Source organism: Cricetulus griseus, chromosome 3, assembly GCF_003668045.3.
Source record: "Cricetulus griseus strain 17A/GY chromosome 3, alternate assembly CriGri-PICRH-1.0, whole genome shotgun sequence".
NCBI classification, from domain to species: domain Eukaryota; kingdom Metazoa; phylum Chordata; class Mammalia; order Rodentia; family Cricetidae; genus Cricetulus; species Cricetulus griseus.
In genome coordinates, this window is record NC_048596.1 from 278,917,086 (window position 1) to 278,936,746 (window position 19,661).

At 44.4% G+C, this 19,661-nt stretch overlaps 1 protein-coding gene and 1 long non-coding RNA gene across 8 annotated transcripts in view; one reads left to right on the forward strand and one right to left on the reverse strand.

The window, feature by feature from the left end:
- The window catches only part of Tut7 (terminal uridylyl transferase 7), a 57,943-nt gene extending 39,753 nt beyond the window's left edge, over positions 1-18,190 (reverse strand). For 3 of the 5 annotated variants that reach the window (XM_027409691.2, XM_027409692.2, XM_027409689.2), the window contains exons 1-9: positions 17,651-17,804; positions 16,431-16,981; positions 11,150-11,331; positions 10,746-10,862; positions 10,113-10,290; positions 7,317-7,405; positions 2,838-2,889; positions 1,976-2,045; positions 925-1,051 (exon numbers count right to left, since the gene is read on the reverse strand). In XM_027409691.2, the coding sequence (XP_027265492.1) occupies positions 925-1,051; positions 1,976-2,045; positions 2,838-2,889; positions 7,317-7,405; positions 10,113-10,290; positions 10,746-10,862; positions 11,150-11,331; positions 16,431-16,950 (1,335 nt within the window). In that variant the 5' untranslated portion in view covers positions 16,951-16,981; positions 17,651-17,804. Of the gene's footprint in view, positions 1-924; positions 1,052-1,975; positions 2,046-2,837; positions 2,890-7,316; positions 7,406-10,112; positions 10,291-10,745; positions 10,863-11,149; positions 11,332-16,430; positions 16,982-17,650; positions 17,806-18,046 lie in introns of those variants that run through there. The other 2 variants (XM_027409690.2, XM_035443021.1) reach the window with 2 other exon arrangements.
- A 103-nt stretch (positions 18,191-18,293) lies between these two features.
- LOC103161844 overlaps positions 18,294-19,661 on the forward strand; it is a 93,126-nt gene continuing 91,758 nt past the window's right edge. For all 3 annotated transcript variants that reach the window (XR_004769434.1, XR_004769432.1, XR_004769433.1), the window contains exon 1: positions 18,294-18,684. This is a non-coding gene — a long non-coding RNA (uncharacterized LOC103161844). The remainder of the gene's footprint in view (positions 18,685-19,661) is intronic.

Here is a 19,661-nt window from a genome sequence, read left to right on the forward strand (position 1 = left end):
CCACCATCAGCGACATTTGTTTGGGAGTGGCTGGATACTGGACCCACAGCCTCACTTGTATCAAAAACTCACTGTCACTGAGCTACACCTCCAGCTCCTGTAAGGCTCTCCCCATTCACCAAGTTAAAATTGGGAACCCTGTATATCTCAGACTTAAGAAATGGAACCTCCTAGCATAGCCACACCTGAATCAGCAAAGCTTTGCTTATGAAACCCATTTGTAACCGGATGTTTCATTCCTGTAGCTGTTTTTGTTGAGTCTCGGCAGCTAATAAGTTTAGGCCTCTCTGGAACTTGAGTTTCTAGTCTAGCCTCCTTAGTGCTGGGACTATGGCTGTGTGCTAACAGCTGGCCAGTTGTTAATCTTATCATGATGTGATCTTCATTTAGAACTGCTTACATTGACACTGCAACTCAACAACTTTACTCTGAACAGCACAGCACTGTAAGACAGTTGCAGTACCTTTTGTCTTTCTAAGGTCTCTGAATCAGTTACTGGACATGGTATAAGAAGCCTCATCACACACACTGCCACCTCAGAAAAGTCTTCACAAAGAAGTTAAGATAGAACTTCTTGGGTCAAATTCTACAAGTTTGACCCAAATCTGATTTTTAAAAGCATTGTGACTCATTTTATCTTCTGAAGAATAATGCCACACTGAAATAGAAACTCTGAGCTTTCCTTCTGGGTATTTTAAAGTTTCTAGTCCAGTATTCTGACATCCACTCTCTTGATACCTATAGACACACATCTGAAGTTAGTCATGGGGCACACGCCTGTAATTTCAGCAATGAGGAGGCAGAGCCAGAAGACTGCTGCAAGTTTGGGGATAGCAGGGCTGCCAAAACAAAACAAAAAGAAACCCAACAAAATCCAAACAAAAAAACAAGACAAAACCCACCCCAAGCCCCCCTCAATCCTACCTTTGCCCAGTATCTAAATGCAATCACCAGAGGAACCAGCCTCGGCTCTAGTTTTCCAAGAGCTGTTAAGTGCTTCGTGGTTAGACAAGCGTTTTCATTTCCTGCACTCACTTTACAAAGAAGACCACTAGAGGGGAAAGGTATGGATGGGAAGGAAAAGAGAAAAACTGTGTTAAACAGGGATTGGTCTTCTACATCAGCACTTTTACAGCAACAGTAAAACTTAAAAGAAAAGCTTACACTCAGGAACTCTCACTAAGATGCTGGATTTCAAGATGAGATTGATTTATGTGTGTGCCTGTTTTGTCTGAATTAAGTATGTTGTGTACTGTGCACATGAATGGTGCCCTAGAAGGTCAGAAGAGGGCGTCTGACCCCTGCAACTGGAATCCCAGGTGGCTGTGAGCCATGAAGCGGGTGCTGGGGACCAAACCCAGCTCCTCTGAGGAGCAGCCAGCACAAATATTAAAAATATTTTGGAAAGAGCACAAGAACATACAAGTATTATCAAAGGTCTGCTCTGGTCATCCTAATGGTACAAGAGTTTCCTCCTGAGAGTCAAAGGCATCTGCTTTACCAGAGCCGTCACGTCACAGCCTGATAGGTTGCTGGGAGAGTGCTTTCCCAGGGAAAAGGGCTGACACATGCGATCACACGGGCCACCGTCCCAGATGCCACTAAGGCCACGGGAAACAGTGGGGAAGGTGGCGCTGAGAGGAAGCAACTATTCAATCGGGCCAGTCCAGCTGAAATCTGTTAACATACTTCCAAACACTTCTTTTTCCTTTTCTTCTTCAAATGAAAGAAAGCACAGGAAACATGCCAGCAAGAAGTACAAGTGATAGCCAGGTGAGAAATTTACAATTCTACAAGTTAACCCTGAGATTTAACAAAGTACTTGTGACTTTGGTAATCTGATAAACTGGGGGGTGGGGTGGGTGGTGGTACACTGCTGTGATCCCAGGCCGGCCTGGGTTACATACAGACTTTATTTCACAATCAACCCAAATGAAATCGATCATATAAAGTAACAGCTCAAAGACACAGAGACCTTTGCTTATCTCTGCACACCACCACTGGCACTCGGGCATGGAAGTCAGCATCAACGTCAGTGAAAGCATCTGAGGAAAGAGGGCAAACAACGGAAGGGGTTAATGAAAACCTCTGTGGAAGCAGAGCTGGGAAAGCCTGAGAGGCCACTGCCACAAACACCCCTCAGGGCACTTAGGAAGGGAGGTCCCTGTGTCCAGGAATCAAATCTTCACAATCCTACAAAGTCCTATCCTTTTGAATCTAGTGGTGGATGAGGGAGACTACAGTGCTGAAGCAGCATTTAAATGCTCTGTGGACAACGGTAGTGTCAAAATATGCACTGGCTGAAACAAGATGACATGTCTGAATGTTTCTTATGATAAAAGAATAATAATGCCTAACTCAAGGGACGGTACCATCTGATAAGGCCTAGCTACTGAGAAAAAGCCATAAGCCCCAAGGGGGACATTGTATTGGACAAGACAACTGATGAGCCCATCTGGAACAACTGTTTTTGTTGTTACATTAATCAGGGTGGGGACACATCTATTTATCACTTGTAATGTTGATTTAAACCACACAATAAAGCAAATCACTATGAGCTTACTCTCAAGAGTAAATAGCACATATTTTGCATTTTCACTCACAGTCTAGGGCTCATTAATTCTGAATGCTGTCAAACTAACAGCTGTCTGACTGGTGGTCCTGCAGAGAGCTAACTGGCCTCTAGTTAATAATTCAAGGACATTTACTTTTATTTTTGTTTTGGGTTGTACCCACAGAAAAGTGAACTTCCTACTTGTAGTTTGGTAGTAAGATATATTCAAATTTATAGACAGAAGACAAAATCAGAAGCAAAATGTGGAAGAATTTGGCCTTACCACTGTTCTTTAAACATTCTTGAACAAGTAAGAGGACATCTGGCTGAGACATCTAGGAAATAAATGAATGAATACATGAAATAATCCCTAAACACTTTTGTTTCTCTGGTATAATACAGTCTGAAGTTCCCCAAATTGCTTTCCAAATAAGAAATGCACATTGCTACAGGTGAAGAAAACAGTCATTAGCCTGTGTATAAGGCCAACGAAGAGCCCATAAGAGGCATGTGTGTGGTGGGTGAAGGACTTGCTAACTGCGGACAAACTCATTCTTGATGTAGTAATCCCTCAAAGTGGAGGGAAAGGGCTCTACTGCAACAATGTTTCTCTCACTCTGAAACACTGTTGCGGCACAGCGCTAAGGTTCTGTCATCAACATCCCTTACTCCAATCTTTGTTCTACAACCGACCAAAACCCTTTAAAAGTCTCCAATGGATTCTGTGTGTCTCTGTGTGTCTCTCTGTGTGTCTCTCTCTCTGTGTGTCTCTCTGTGTGTGTGTGTGTGTGTGTGTGTGTGTGTGTAAAAGAGGGTGTCAAATCCTCAGAACAGGAGGTATAGGCAGTTATAAACCACTCTCATGTGAGAGCTGGAAGTCAAACTCAGGTCCTCTGAAAAAGCAGCATGAACACTGAACTGTTGAGCCATCACTCTAGCCTTTTTTTTTTTTTCTTTTCTTTTGAGACAGGGTCTTGTTGTATAGCTCAGGCTGGCCTCAAACTCAATAATCCTACCACTGCCTCATAAATGCTGGCATTACAGGTGTGAGCTCCAAGGGTCCTTAAAATCCTTGCTGATGCCATGTTATTGTCAGCTCAGAGTCAAAGTCTTACTACACAGCCTTCAAGATCATGTACAAGTGACCCGGTCTCTACATCCTAACCCGAGTCTGGTGGAAATGTGCCCTCTTTGAGGAACCTAAGTCTTCCCAGAGCTTGCCACTCAGCCTTGCTTCTCTGCATGGTTGTCACTATAATTAATAACTGAGGAAACAGTTTATCTCCTGACTAGCTACAAGTGCCACCAGAGTTAGGCCGATCTTGTCCTTTACAAACTAGCACAGTACCTACCTACATATAACAGGAGCTTAGTAAAAATTTGCTACATTAATGATACCACATCAAAATAACTATGAATTTATTCTGATAAACCACTAACCAGAATTTGAAACTTAAAAAAAAAATATTAAGATTGGGGCTGGAGATGGCTCAGCAGTTAAGAGCAAACTCTTTTCTTTCAGAGGACCTGAGTTCAGTTCCAGCATCCACACTGGGCAGCTCTCAGCCACTTGTAACTTCAGTTCCCGGGGAATCTAATTCCTCTGGCCTCCGAAGGCACACCTACACTTACATGCACATTCCCACAGGAAGACAGACAGACAGACAGACAGACAGACAGACACACACACACACACACACACACACACACACACACAAATAAAAATTTTAAAAAGCAGTAATAAACTTATGGGTTACTGAACCAGGTAGCTATAGAATCAAGTGCAGCAAGGAATGAGAGGCTATGAACAAGACGTCAAGGAACTCAACCCCAGAATCTGGTTGCTGTTTCAAAGGCAGGGTCTTACTAAATAACCCTGGCTGACCTGGAACTTTATTATGTAGACCAGGCTGGCCTCAAACTCACAGAGACCCACCTTATCTACCTCTAGGATCACAGGCCTGGCCTCAGAATCTATATTTTTAACAAACAACTGAACTAAGCATAAACCAACTACAAAAAAAAAAAAAAAAAAAAAGTGGGAACCAGAGTGAGTAAATGGATAATCTAAGTTTCTTCTGGCTTTAAAGTTCTGATTTATCCATCTCTGTGGGAATAATATTTTACTAAAATGTAGGCTTGTGTAGCTGGTGTGTGTGTGAGGAGTGTATGTGTGGTGTGTCTGTGTGGTGTGTGCTCGAGGTGTGTAGTGTGTCTACGTGTGCGTGTGTGTGTGTATTGTGTGTGTGTGTGTGTGTGTGTGTATCAGGGAGTTCCTCACTTTATGCCCGTCTCTAGCTTGCTTTGTCTGAGGCTAGCCTTGAAGCCCTGATCTTCCTGCCTCTAGCTCTCTAGTACTGGGATTACAGGTATGCTCCATCATGACGTTAGGGTTTTTAAAAAGTCTAAATTTTTTAAATTACATGTATTCACTGTTCATATGTGTGGGGTGTACATGTGATGTACTCACTGTTCATATGTGTGTGGGGTGTACATGTGATGTACTCACTGTTCATGTGTGTGTGGGGTGTACATGTGATGTACTCACTGTTCATATGTGTGTGTGGGGTGTCCATGTGATGTGTTCACTGTTCATATGTGTGTGTGGGGTGTACATGTGATGTGTTCACTGTTCATATGTGTGTGGGGTGTACATGTGATGTGTTCACTGTTCATATGTGTGTGGGGTGTACATGTGATGTACTCACTGTTCATATGTGTGTGGGGTGTACATGTGATGTGTTCACTGTTCATGTGTGTGGGGGGTGTACATGTGATGTGTTCACTGTTCATATGTGTGTGGGGTGTACATGTGATGTGTTCACTGTTCATATGTGTGGGGTGTACATGTGATGTACTCACTGTTCATATGTGTGTGTGGGGTGTCCATGTGATGTACTCACTGTTCATATGTGTGTGGGGTGTACATGTGATGTGTTCACTGTTCATATGTGTGGGGTGTCCATGTGATGTACTCACTGTTCATATGTGTGTGGGGTGTCCATGTGATGTGTTCACTGTTCATATGTGTGGGGTGTACATGTGATGTACTCACTGTTCATATGTGTGTGTGGGGTGTACATGTGATGTACTCACTGTTCATATGTGTGTGGGGGGTGTACATGTGATGTGTTCACTGTTCATATGTGTGTGGGGTGTACATGTGATGTGTTCACTGTTCATATGTGTGGGGTGTACATGTGATGTACTCACTGTTCATATGTGTGTGGGGTGTACATGTGATGTGTTCACTGTTCATATGTGTGTGGGGTGTACATGTGATGTGTTCACTGTTCATATGTGTGGGGTGTACATGTGATGTACTCACTGTTCATATGTGTGTGGGGGGTGTCCATGTGATGCACTCACTGTTCATATGTGTGTGGGGGGTGTACATGTGATGTACTCACTGTTCATATGTGTGTGTGGGGTGTCCATGTGATGTACTCACTGTTCATATGTGTGTGGGGGGTGTACATGTGATGTGTTCACTGTTCATATGTGTGGGGTGTCCATGTGATGTGTTCACTGTTCATGTGTGTGGGGTGTCCATGTGATGTATTCATTATGCATATGTGTGGGGCATACATATGGCCAGAGGACAGTCTGTAGCACGAGACTGAGCTCACGTCATCAGGATTGGGGCCAAATACCTTTATCCACTGAGCCATCTCTCTGGTCCATCACTATTATTATTATTAATGACATGTAAGAGGAACTTGGGAGTTAATTAGGTTCCCAGATCATGAATGTACACTATTTGAATATCTACCTTCCGTTCACAGGAGAGCTGGTTTTATGAAGTGAATTTAAACTTTCTGAATTCATGGAGATATACATACCCTCACAAGATACATACGTCTAGAAAACCAGCATTACAAGCTGGCAGGAAAGATTTATACCAAAATAAGCATGAAAATCTGTAAAGTAAAAAAATAAAGTTCTGCAGCTGAAGATGAAGACATAAAAATGAAAACCCTCAGGGAGGAGGTTAAGTCTCAAAATCTATTCACATCCAGGTCACATTTAAAAGCATTTCCGCTTTTTGCCATCCGACAGCCACAGTCTTGAGCATGCTCCAGGAAAAGCCTCTGCCAGTGTGAACTACAGCAGGCTGATGTCAGACAAAGCTGAATTATCAGAAAGGAGCACAAAGACCAACTGGGTTAGAGCCTGACTTCCTCACAATCCATGTGATCCTGAGGAATGCATGCTTGTTTACTGATCAGCAACCAAATCCTGAGAATTCTCAAGTCTAAACGCCATGTCCCTCGTGTCCCTGAGATTCCCCACTACTCCTTTAAGAAAGTGGCTGCTGTGTATATTTTGAGAGGAACAGAACAGATAAGGACACCAGGATCTGTGTGTTTCTGATAAGTAGTCACATCACCAACTGGCTTGATATTCTAAGACCAAGAATGTCTTCCCAGCCAACTGAAAACACACACAATTGGCCCCATGTACTCAGCAATAAAATAAGCTCAAACAGACAGGGGTTCAGGAGTTAAGAGCACTTGTTCTTCTGGAAGACCAGACTTCAGATCCCAGCTCCCTCATCACATGGCTCACAAGCTTCAGGGGATCTGGTGCCCTCTCTGGCCCCACAGGCATCTACAGACATCCAGCACCCCCGCCCCCATATATACCAGAGGAAGGGCACATGAGTTCACACAAGCATGGAAATATACAACTTTTCTTAAAAGCTAAACAAATAAAAGAATTCTCTGTGATTGCAAAGTCCAGCACATCATTTTGTACTTACGATAGCTGGAAACTGAACATCAATGTTCACATCTGAGTCTCTGAAGCCAAGTCTGCTGCAGGAAGATCCATACAGCCTAAGAGAACAGTCTAGAAACAAGTAAGCACATGGGAGTCACAAACAGTACAATCTCTCACAAGCTGTAACCAAGCACTGCTACTTAAAGCACAAAGCCATCAATCAAAGCTGTGCACACAAGCAAGACCACGCCGAGACTGGGCACTCACAAAAGAGGACTGCAAAGCAGTCTGCTTGACTTTTCACTGGACTGCAGCCACCCTACCATGAGCTGTGAAGACTGCTATATAATCAGGCTCACACTGTGTGTTAGAAAACTGTAATGATTTTTAGAATTCTGATGCTGAATGTTGAAAGGACACCTTGTTTTAAAACCTACAGTATACTAATGAGTTATTGCAATCATATCTTCCTCATGTCAGAATCCACACATAGCTCTAGCTTATTATAAGGAGTAGGTTTCACTAAAAACTAAGGATTCTTGCTGTTGTGCAGGTTTGCCTTGATCCTGGGTTAATCACTCTGCCTCATCCTCCCCAAAGCTGGAATTACAGGCTCATCTACTGCACTCAACTAACATTATCATCTCTGTGAGGAGACAGGTCTTTGAGGCAAGGTATACCTATCCCCATGTAGCCAAGAGCAACTGAACTCCCGATGGCCCTGGCTCCACCTCCTCCTAGGTGTTGGAATTGCCCCTGTATGATGCTCTAAACTTGCTTTTTTTAGTAGAAATCACCACAGCAAGAACAAAAAGCCTTTAACAAAACACAACAACTTCTGAAAATCATTTGCAAAAGTATCACAGAACAATTTAAAACGTGACAAGTTGGATGTGGTGAGGCTGGAACCCAAGCCCCCCAACTGAGAGGCTGAGCAAAGAAGACTCCCATGAGGATGAGAAAGAATCTATTTCCTTATAAAGGTGTCACTTGGTCACTTGTAACTGTAGTGAATTTTACTTGTAAAATATACCTTATTACAGAAAACTGTTAAAACTCAAGAAACCACTTAAATCATTTTTTTTTTTTTTTTTTAAGGAAAAGGCTGCCCTTGACAGTGAAGGTCTTTTGGCACAATGGAAGGATGGAACTGAAACTAAATGTTACAAACACACACAGGTGACACCCATCTGCACCTACAAGTTGCTTAAGCAGACAGTGCTGCCAGGTGGGGCGGCACCTGGGATGGAGGAGCAGGCAGATCTCTAAGTTTGAGGCCAGCCTGGTCCACATAGCGTTTCAATCCAAACAGGGCTGCATGGTGAGCTCTTGTCTCAAGAGAAAAACAAAAAGAGGAAGTGCCTTTAATTCTGGTTGCTTGTCACAGCACCATGTGCATGACTTTCCAGTGAGAGTGATTTAGAAGTGTGCTGGAGGTAATTTAGCCACCTCCCTCTCCATCTCAATGTGTAGCCCAGGTAGCTTTGAACTCATGATCCTCCTGCATCAGTCTCCCAAGTGTTGGGACCTTGGAAGGGGTTGTCCACTGTCCACTGGCAATTCTGCCACACAAGAAAGACTCAAAAGCTGATTAAGCTACTTCACTCATTTGCCTGCAGAGGCCCAGCCAGTTGGGGGGGGGACAGGTCTGCTGCTGTGCAGGACCTGTCAGTGACTGTCAGGCACTTACTGCTCCCAGCCTTAAATGTTAACAGACAGCATGCCCCTAGAAAGTTATCCCCACAACTGAAAGGGGCAAAAGACAGGCATAACTTGGAAAATCACTGCAAGAATAAACAAAACAAGAGCACATAATATATACGAGTATCCCAAACTCAGTTTCTACACAGTTCTTTTATGTATATCTAATTGACATATATAATCTAAAGATTACTTTAGGATACCTCTTTTCGTTTAACTGGGCTAGGGCTCATTGTAGAGCAATTTCCTAGTAAATGCAAGGTCCTAGATTTAATTTAATTTAATAAATAAGCCTCGTTTTAAAAAAAAGAGATAAGCCAATATCAAAGCACACGTCTAATATTTACAAAAGGCTTTGCTTTCAGTACTGCAAAATAAACAAACAAAAAAAAACCCATGTTAATTCAGATAAAAAAAAGGAACCAAGGCGGGCGTTGGTGGCTCATGCCTTTAATCCCAGCACTTGGGAGGCAGAGGCAGGAGGATCTGTCAGCCTGGTCTACAGAGCGAGTTCCAGGACAGGCTCCAAAACAATACAGAGAAACCCTGTCTCAAAAAACCAAAAAAGTAACCAAACATATACAAGAACCTCATAGTGTCTCAATAATATGGAGTATTCAGCGCGCGTGTGCCTAAGCACGCACGCACGCACGCACGCACACCACTAGAGCTATATGTGGTGGTACATGCCTTTAATCCCAGCACACAAGAAACTAAAGGGGGTGGGGGAGATTCATGAGTTCAAGGTCACTCTGGACTACATAGCAAATTTCAGACCAGCCTAGCCCACTGGAGGAAAGAAGGGAAACAAAACAAAATGAAAACTCCCCTGCCCTCCTCCCCACCACCCATACACACCAAAAAAAACACATCACCACCAGAACACTAAAAATAGGCGTTTTACGAAAAAAAAAAAAAAAATCCTAGTGATGCCTTGTTTCTTGAGACAGGGTCTTCGATATAGCCCAGGCTGGTTGGCTCCAGCTCAGGAAAACCCCTAACTTCCACCTCTGTAAGCCCGTATTCCAGGCAGCAGTCCTGTGCCCAGGCCATAAGTTAATTCTTACTAGGCACAAGTAACGTGAACTATGAAGAACTCTTACATGCTAAATAGAAAAACAAATCCAGAAAATACCTGGTAGTTTGTGCTGGAACACACTTTCCATGACATGCTTAATTTCTAGCCTCTGATCCAAGTTTTCATTGTGTAAACCAAACTCCTGCACCACTTTGTCAATGGCATTGCCAACTGCATTTATCTGGGAGGGTGCTGGCGGGGGCAGCGTGGTGAGCAACTCTTCCTCCTGCTTTTCCTTGTAAGACCAATGGTAAGATTAAAAAAGGACTCATACGAAGTAGCTACCTGTCACTTTTCACTGAGACAGTACCCTATAGAATTTTCTGGCCACTTCTCAGCCTTCCTTATCTTAGACATGGTGGTCTCCATCCCCTCAATCTATCAATCTCTCTCTCTCTCTCTCTCTCTCTCTCTCTCTCTCTCTCTCTCTCTCTCTCTCTCTCTCTGTCTGTCTCTAAGGAGCAGGTAGGAATAAGGAGACAAGAACAAGGACAGCAACAACAGACAGCATGTGTCTTATTTATGTAAGAATACCTAGGTCCCACCAATGGCTTCCTACAGCCTGAGTCTGTACTTGGGGAAATTCACAGGGCTACCCAGCAAACACATCTGACAAATATTCTTGCTAAAATATATTCAGTCGATAACTGGTTTTGATGTCTACAGGGAAGACAGTCAGCAGGGACTCACCTTGAGGTTCTTCTTGTGCCTCTTCTCCTTCATGTGCTTGTGAGCGAACGGGATGGAATCCATCAGAGCATCACATAGCTTGCAGGCATACTTTGCTGTAGGACAATTTCGTGGTCGCTAGTTTGAGAAGATTGACGGAAAGATTTATCTCCAGACATTTAGAAACAAAATTAGCCAGAATAATGGTTCCCCTATCACTTTCAAAACTGACAGTCATTCTTATTTAGCTACAATGGCAGTCACTCTTCATTTTCTTAACTCACACTGAGAACCCTGAACATGCAGACTTACACAAAGATAAAGAAGTGGAAAGCCTAATCCACTGAGGCAAACATTACAATTACTAACACAGTGCAGAGTAAAACTCAGACACAATCTAGCAAACGCATGCATTAAAACATTACCCTTTTTAGCCTGTCAATGCAGTCTCTCTTCAGTCGCTCCTCAGCCTGATGTAAGCCCAGAAGCTCCTTTGCTGAAAGTGCAGACTCGTCAATCACAGGACCTTCCAACTCTCCATCCTGCTCACCCTCCTCATTTCTAGGCCTCCGTGGCTTCCGAGGTCTGGACCGCTGTTTCTTGTTTTCTTAAGTTAGGGGACAATATTGGCAGTATTGAATACCATCCCTCCACGTAAGAAGCGGAACTTTCCTTAAATTCACTTCCTTACACACAGCACTAGAGACTGAGCCCAGGTCCTCACATATGCTGGCAAGTGCTAGACCCTGTGCTGCAGCCCAAGCCCAAGTCCATAAGAACTTATTTCAATAATAGGGTAAGTGATGCCCCAACACTGAACAATGGGGAAAAGTTAATTCTCCACATTCACATACCTACATAAATCACTGCAATTAAGGATTGTACTTTCCATAGAATTTCATTTCATCTCCTCCCACATTACCCTGCAGAGCACACTATGCAACAGTACGTCTCCCACTGAACGCAGATATAACTGTAAATCTAATACGCTTGATAGATAATGTACACATATTGTATTTTCAACCCAATTGTAGATGTTCTTGGTGTTTAATGAAAAGTATTTATACTTGTTTTGATTTTTTTTTTTTTAAACAGGATTTCTCTGTATAACAGTCCTAGCTGTCCTGCACTTGCTCTGTAGACTAGACTGGCCTGGAACTCAACACAGATCCACCTGCTTCTGCCTCCTGAGGGGTGGGATGAAAGTTACAAAGTCGTGCGCCATCACTGCCAGGCTAGTTTTGATGTTTTAAGTGAAGAACCCCAGTAGGCAAGAATGAACAACATTGCATGTACCTAGAGATCTTAGAAACTGATCACGCTGTATGTGATTCCAATAAAATCATTTTAGCCTTCAATCATCATTTGGGTTCCTTCATTAAGAAGAAAAAAATTCAAGTCAAACTTTTACTTACTGTGAACACAGTTCCCACTTAACTTTTGCTTTTGTTTTTAAACATACCATGACAGACTGAGCACATGCCACAGGGGGAGAAACAATTCGCAGTTAAAAATCAAAGTTTACCATAAGTAAGTTATGAATTGTTAGTTTTCTAACCCTTAGAATGAATAAATAAATTCAAGCTAACTACTTTTCAACATGTGAAGCATATAACAGTTGTGGGACTGAACTTTAAAAACTACGGTAAGCAGCCTTGGGACTCCTTCCAGGTTCTGAAAGATAGTGAAAGCTAATTGTAACTCGGGGCTTAAATGATATTGATTCCCAAGCTAAAATTCTGAATGTGGGTCTGGAGAGATGGTTCAGTGGAGTTAGCTCTTGCAGAGGACCTCGGCTCTGTTCCCAGCACCCATGTAGCCTCTGCAGGCATCCACACATGCACACACCCACATAAATTAAAATAACAAATCTTTTTTAAAATTCTGATTAAATGGATGGAATCATTTTCATTGGCTTTCCATAAATTAGTGTTTGAGAAAGATCTTGCACAGAGCAACCTCTCCTCAGCTTTCAGAGGAACTGGTCATCAGGACAGCAACTGCAAAGCACTGGCTAAGTGCAGAGAAGAATTCTGGGTAGAAAAGGAAATACAGGACTTCTAGTTTTAAAGAATACCACTTGGAGGGCTGGAGATGGCTCAGCACTTGAGGCTCACAACCATCTGTAACTCTAGTTCCTGGAGACTGGACACTCTCTCTTTCTGGCCACCATGGGCTCCTATATACGGATGGTGCACAGACATCCATCCAGGTGTGCAAACACATACACAGAAAATAGTAAGTAAATTCTTACAAAAGTAAAGAATGCCTTTGCCGGATTGGGAACACTTGCCCAGCATGCACACGGGCACTAAGGCCAATTCCCAGCCCGGGGAAAACAATCCATCAAACAGTAGTCATCAGCAGTAGCTATCATCAGTGGTGCACTCTTGCTACCACACCGGGACACTGAGGCAAGAGGGCCAAGACTGTGACTTACTCCTTTCGGCAAGGGAGAGCGGATGAAAGTGCTGGGCAATGTCAACAGCACTGTCTCATCCCACAACATCAGGAAATCAAGTGCCTTTTTATGTGCCCTGCTCCTCTGATCCCTATAGTAATCCCACATCAGTGCTAAGATTAGCCCCATTGTGCACTCAGTGGGGACAACAGCAGTCTCAGAGAACTAAGTGACTTGCCTAAGGACACAGGGCCAAGGTAAAATAAAGATCTAAGCTGCATTTTAAAATATGGCAGAAATTAGCCATGTACCTTCCAGTACGCAGTGAAGAGAAATCCCTACAACCCCCAAGCCCCCCCCCCCCAGGCCCCCGAATCAGGAACGGACAGACCTGACAGGGCTACCTAGTCCTGCAGGTACCAACTTTGAGAAAAGCTCCCTGAGCAGCTGTGGGGCAGCTAAACAGCCTGAGAAGGCTCCATAACCACTGTCAGGAAGATTCAGGCTCCCTAGCCTGTCAATCCCAGCTGTCTGTGAGCACTCGCATATGGTACATCACTCCAGTCACAGAGGACATTTGAATGGATATTTATTTGAATGGATGTTTCCAGCCAGCCTATTATTGACATTGCCCCAAATACTTTACATTGCCAGTTAAGGCAATTTGAGGGCTAAAGGAGGGTCAATAATGTAGAATTGGAAAAAAAAAATCAGTACTTAAAAAGTTTTAAAAATCAACTTTAATACATTTTTTTTATCACATTGTCTCATAGTTTGATTAATTTTTACTATTGCAGAAAATGGTGGTGTACCCCTTTAATCTCAGAACAAGGGAGGAGGTGGAAGGTGGATCTCTGAGTGTGAGGTGGCCTTATCTACATAGAGAATTCCAGGCCCACCAGAACTACACTGGAGACCCCATCGCAAAAAAATAAAAGAAATTTTTTTTTTAAGATATTTTAGTCCCTTTAATGACCTTTCTTAGGACCATTTCCACATACTGCAAATTTACACATCAAATTAAACTCCTCACTATTGTATGTATTCTTACATAAATCCTTTATGAAGATCTTCAAGGAAAGTTATCAATTTCTTCACTTGGCAACTTGAAACTTACGTCTGTACTTCATACACACATATTTAAATGAGCTGCAAACACAGGGACAACGTTCACACCTGCTGAGGCACCTCCCTAGTTATTCCTAAAACTTTCTAGCTGCAAAGCATTGATCTATAAACCATTATTATTATTATTATTATTATTTGGTTTTTCGAGATAGGGTTTCTCTGTGTAGTTTTGGAGCCTATCCTGGCACTCGCTCTGGAGACCAGGCTGGCCTTGAACTCACAAAGATCCACCTGCCTCTGCCTCCCGAGTGCTGGGATTAAAGACGTGCGCCACCAACACCCGGCTATAAACCATTATTTAGACAGGGTCTCACTAAGTAACCTGGGCTGGCCTGAAAATCACTATGTAGACCAGGCTGACCACAAACTCACACATCTGCTGGCCTCTGCCTCTAGCATTCTGGGAATAACTATGTAGCGCTCAGCCTGCTCAGTCAAGGGAGCCTGAGACTGCTAAAAGCTCCCTTTCCCCATTCCTTTTTCATTTGTCTGTTTTATTTTGTTCTTGAAACCTAGACTGGCCTGGAACTCACTCAGGCAGCTGAGGCTGATCTTCAATTCCTGACCCTCCAGCCTCCACCTCCCAAATGTCACCATTATACAACTGGACCACCTCACCTGGCCTAAAAATGAGTCTCAAAAATCATCCCCTGTAGTGTAGGCTGGCCTCAAATTCTCTACCCTCCCATCTCATCTTCTCTAGTTCTGGGACTGAAGGCAAGTAACACACAAATTATCTTAATTTTTTAATTTCCGTAAGACAAACGTTATTTTAGTGTCCACACCTACATGGATGCTACAATATTAGAAATACTTACAGTATGCCCAAAACTTATAAAAAAGAAGAAACAAACCAAAAGCCTAGAAACCACCAATAAGTATTCAATTTCCTTATCATGATTCCAGCTCCTACCTGACTGAGGTAAGCCAGGGAGACAGGATGAATCCCCAGTTTCTGTTTCAATTTGACTCCCTCTTTTCCACCCAGCACCACATAAGCAAGTCTGGACAATTTTAACCACTCCAAACTACAGCTATCCAATTTGTAGAACTACAGCTCCACATCCAGCCTGGCCAGCTCAAAGATCTGTAAGGTACTGGGTTTTATGGTTGGTTTGTTTTTGTTTTTTGAGGCAGGGTTCTTTAAACCCTCGTCCAGGAAGAAGCAGCAGGAGGATCACCATGAGGCCAGTCTGGTCTACATATCGAGTGCCAGGCCAGGCAGCACTACACATTAAGAAGCTGTCTCAAAAAATAAAAAATAAAAAGGCGCTTTTTTAAGTCCAATTTCAAACTATAAACAGTTTTCACTTTTTTTTTTTTTTGGCATCCAATTCACAACTTTTATTTCACTTCAGTAAACACATCAATTAGACAGAAATAACTTTCTTGTTTTGAGAAGTAATTGCTATACAACATCTGCTAGCACCTTTTAGGAAAAAGGCACAACCACTTTGGATAATTATTATAAAGCATGCAAAGTTACTTAAAAAACGAAGTTTAGTACCTGGTTCGAGGCTAGCCCTGTCTGCAAGAAACTGTGTGTCAGAAAAAGAAACAGCTTTTGATTTTTCTGAAAGGGATCAACATTGCTTTTTATCTGCACTCTGGGTCTCAAAATACATGTTCCCAAATTCTGTTGTTGAGCTTGTGTGCAACTTCCGAGGCCCGGGGTGATTTTGGATAAACAACAGCAACTCAGCTTCCCCTTTCCCAAGCTTCCTCTTTCCCCACCACTGCCTTTCTCCCTCCCTCTCTGGAATATATGCAGCCTCTACTGTCTTCGCATGAAATAGTTTTAGTTTTAAATTGTTGTGTACAATATGAACACATTCTAAAGTTAAAATTAGAACATGGAAATACACATTCATGACTCAGAAATTACAGTATGACCTCCAAGGGTGTATGCCCATCCTCTTCTATAAAGGATTTACTAATGTAAAATGAGCTTTACTTTTTTTGTTTTGTTTTTTTGGGGACAGTACCCTGTTCTGAGGCCCAGCCTGGCTTTGATCTTGTGACAGTTCAATGCCTGGAATGTGACGGAGTCACCCAACTATAGCACTATAAACTCTAACACACAATCACATTAAATAGCTCATTACTGAAAATAACAAAAACTTATTTGGAGGTGGGGATGGGGATACAGACATGTAACCTAGAGACTTGAAGCATACCAGGACTTCCTGCTTCCACTTCTGACATGGCTTCTAGGCTAGTGAGGTCCTTCTGGAACAGCCTTCTGACTGCTCTGCAGCCTCTCCCGTCCTGCCACCTGGAGCAATCTTCACTTTCTTGAAAGGATTCTTTCCTCGACCTGCTTATGGTAGGAATCCTGGGTCCAGGCTTGAACTCTCTCCAGCTATCTGCATTACCAGTAAGTTCATCAGGCAGCCATCGCTTATTTTGATCTTTGTGGTTGTCGTTCATCCAAGTAGGCTGACTGTAAATTGGGTTTTTAAATGCATACGGATTGCTGGAAGCTGCATACGGTCCTTTCCTGGGGGTGTTCCCATAGTTCCCGGGCGCTATCTTTTTTTTGGGAAGGCCTTTTTCCATTTTACTGCCATGGCCTTTAGCATAATCATCCATTATTAAATAATCTTGCTGGGGATGACCCCTTCTGAAATCGTCATCATCAGTAATCCCACGGTCTTTCGTGCGCTTCACAAAGTAAGGTTTTGCTGTATCTCCCATGGTCTTTGACTTCAACTTTCTTACTTTGTACCTGGAAGAAGGCGGTTTTTTTTTTTTTTGAGGGGGAGGAAATAAAACTATTAAAATGACATCACACCAAAGAGTAAAAAGCAACACACCGATGCCCTGAAGCCTTATCCCCCCCCATTTTAAAAAAATAAAATTGCCACCACACTCCTAATAATTAGTGCATCCCAGTAGTTAGGAGGCTCAGCCCTACAGTGTCCCTAAAAAAAAAATCAGTCGTCCTTTAATATTCCGACAAAATCTGAAGGCGCCTCTCTACAACCTCAAAAACAAACAAACAAAAAACAAAAACTAAGGCAGTCACTCTGTCCGCTTCTCTGCCACAAAAACCACCTCTCTTCAAGGTAAACATCCTAAGTCAACACTGTTACAAAACTCCAAGTCTACTATTTAAACAAAACAAAACAAAAAAGTCGGCAATCACTTTCAAGTGTCAAAAGTTCACCCGCAACTACCTGAGCGGACTTCACAGAGATCAAGCCCTCCCCTCTCTGTCTCCCTCGCTCCTATTTCTCCCTGTCTCTCCTCTCCTCTCTCTCCCTCGCTCTTATTTCTCCCCGTCTCTCCTCTTCTCTCTTATTTCTCTCCCTCCCTTCCTCCCCTCCCTCCCTGTCTCTCTCTCCCCCTCTCATCTCTCTCTCTCTCCCTCTCTCTCCGCCGCCAGCTGACTTACCCGGCTTCTCCGTCCCCAGCCCCGACAAGTCCTCGGCGGACGGAGTGACACTCGGCTTCCTTCCCCGTCCGGCTGCCCCACCCCTGCGCGCCTCAGTTTCCACAGGCGGCGTCCCCGGGCGATGGCGGCGGCGGCCCCGCACTACCGGGAAGCAGGAAGCGCCCGGCCATGGGCAGGGTTCCGGGGTCCCCCGGGCCGGGCCGGGCCGGAGCCCGACACAAAGTGCAGACGCGGACTCGAACCCGAGGGCGCGCAGCCGGGCCGACGGCGCCAACGTACCTCGGGGCCGGGCGGGCAGACGCGCTCCTCGGGGCCGGGGGGAACCCACGGGCCGGGCCCGGCCCGGAGGCGAGTCCGGGAGGGACGCGACGAGACGGCGCCCCCCGGAGCACTCACCAGCGCCGCTGCGGTCCCCCGCCGCTTCCTGTCCGGCCGGCTCCTCTCCGTGTTTTCCTTCGGCCCCACTTCCGGCGCTCAGCGCCGTCTCATTGTGCGCGATTGGAAGCCGGCGGTGCCCCCCGCCCCGCGCTCCGCTGCTGGCCGGAAGCGCGCACCGGAAGCGCGCGACGCCCGGGTTCCGTCCGGCGTCGGGCGAGCGGGCGGGCGGGTGCGGTCCGAAGGGTTCCGCCCCCCACCCCACCCCACCCCCGGTGGCTCGTTGCTTGCGGCTTCTGTTGCCCAGCGCTTTCGGACTCCTCCGGGGCCCCTCCGTGGCTTCCGGGGAGACGGAGCCAAAGTGTTGTTGCTTTGAGTAGTTGCGAGCGACCCCGGGTCTCAGGGAGGGCTTCATTGCCGACTGAAGAAACCCAGCGACCTCGGCCTCCGGCTTACCCAGCTCTCCTGCCCGAGGGGCAAAGCCCCCTCCTCTTTTCTTTAGTTTGCACGGGATGCGCTTTGACTCCGTGAACAGTCTCATTGTGGTGGTGCCAGCCTTTAAAGCCCGCACCCAGGAGGCAGAGGCAGGAGAATCTCTGAGCTCGAGCCCAGGCTGGTCTACACATGGAAAGGCCGTATTTTGAGGAATACATGTAATGGTAAATTTGTTTTCTAATTGAGCATTCATTGGTAACTGAAGTACTCTAAATACCTCGCAGACAGCAAACAACTAGTAAATAGGAAGTGTTGGGGGAAAAAATAAGGCAGTTTTTATTTCTCTGCCAACCACATTACAAATTTAAATCCCTTTGGCTCTGTGGCCAACCGTCTTAAAATGAGGAATGTATACATACAGCCTTGGCTATTCCAAGAGGCTGTTTTGGAAACTTTGTAAGTAAATATTGACTCCTAGTAATTTGGGGAGAAAGGAATACAACAGAATTTTTTTTAAAGGATGTAGCTAAATGGTAAGTGTTCTACAGACAACTTGTCAGAGTTGGTCTTCCCCTTCCTCCTTGTGGATGCTGGGAATCATCTGTGGCTCAGCCGAGCCATCTCAAGGGTCCCACGGTGTCAGCAGTTGTTCTACTAACATAAATTGAGCATTCCTGTCACTAGGAGTAAAAGTTACAGGCAGTGGAATGTGACTACCAAGCGATGTACCATATCCCTCTGTAGCTGCGTTTAAGGAATGAAGGGGCTGAGGGAATGAGGGAGAGTGTTTGCTACTTTTGCAGAGGACCAAAGTTCACTTCCCATCCCCCATGATGGCTTGCTTACAGCCATCTATATACAACTCTGTTCTCTCTCTATTGGGTTCCACCAACACCTGCATGCCTGAACACAACACACACACACACACACACACACACACACACACACACACACACACACACCTTTTAAAATTAGCAAAGTACATTAGGAACCACTCTAGGGGAAACATGATTATTCCCATTTTTGAGATGGCAAAGCTGAGCCCTCAAGGAGACCTGACTGAAATCCAAACCTTCATCAGCTGGAGGCTTTTTATGTAGCTGTGTGTGACTTGAAACACAGTCTTAAAATTTTGTGATGGTCTCTTATGTAGATGCTTTAGTTCTGAAAATTCATGGGAGCCAAACTAATAATCTGTTTG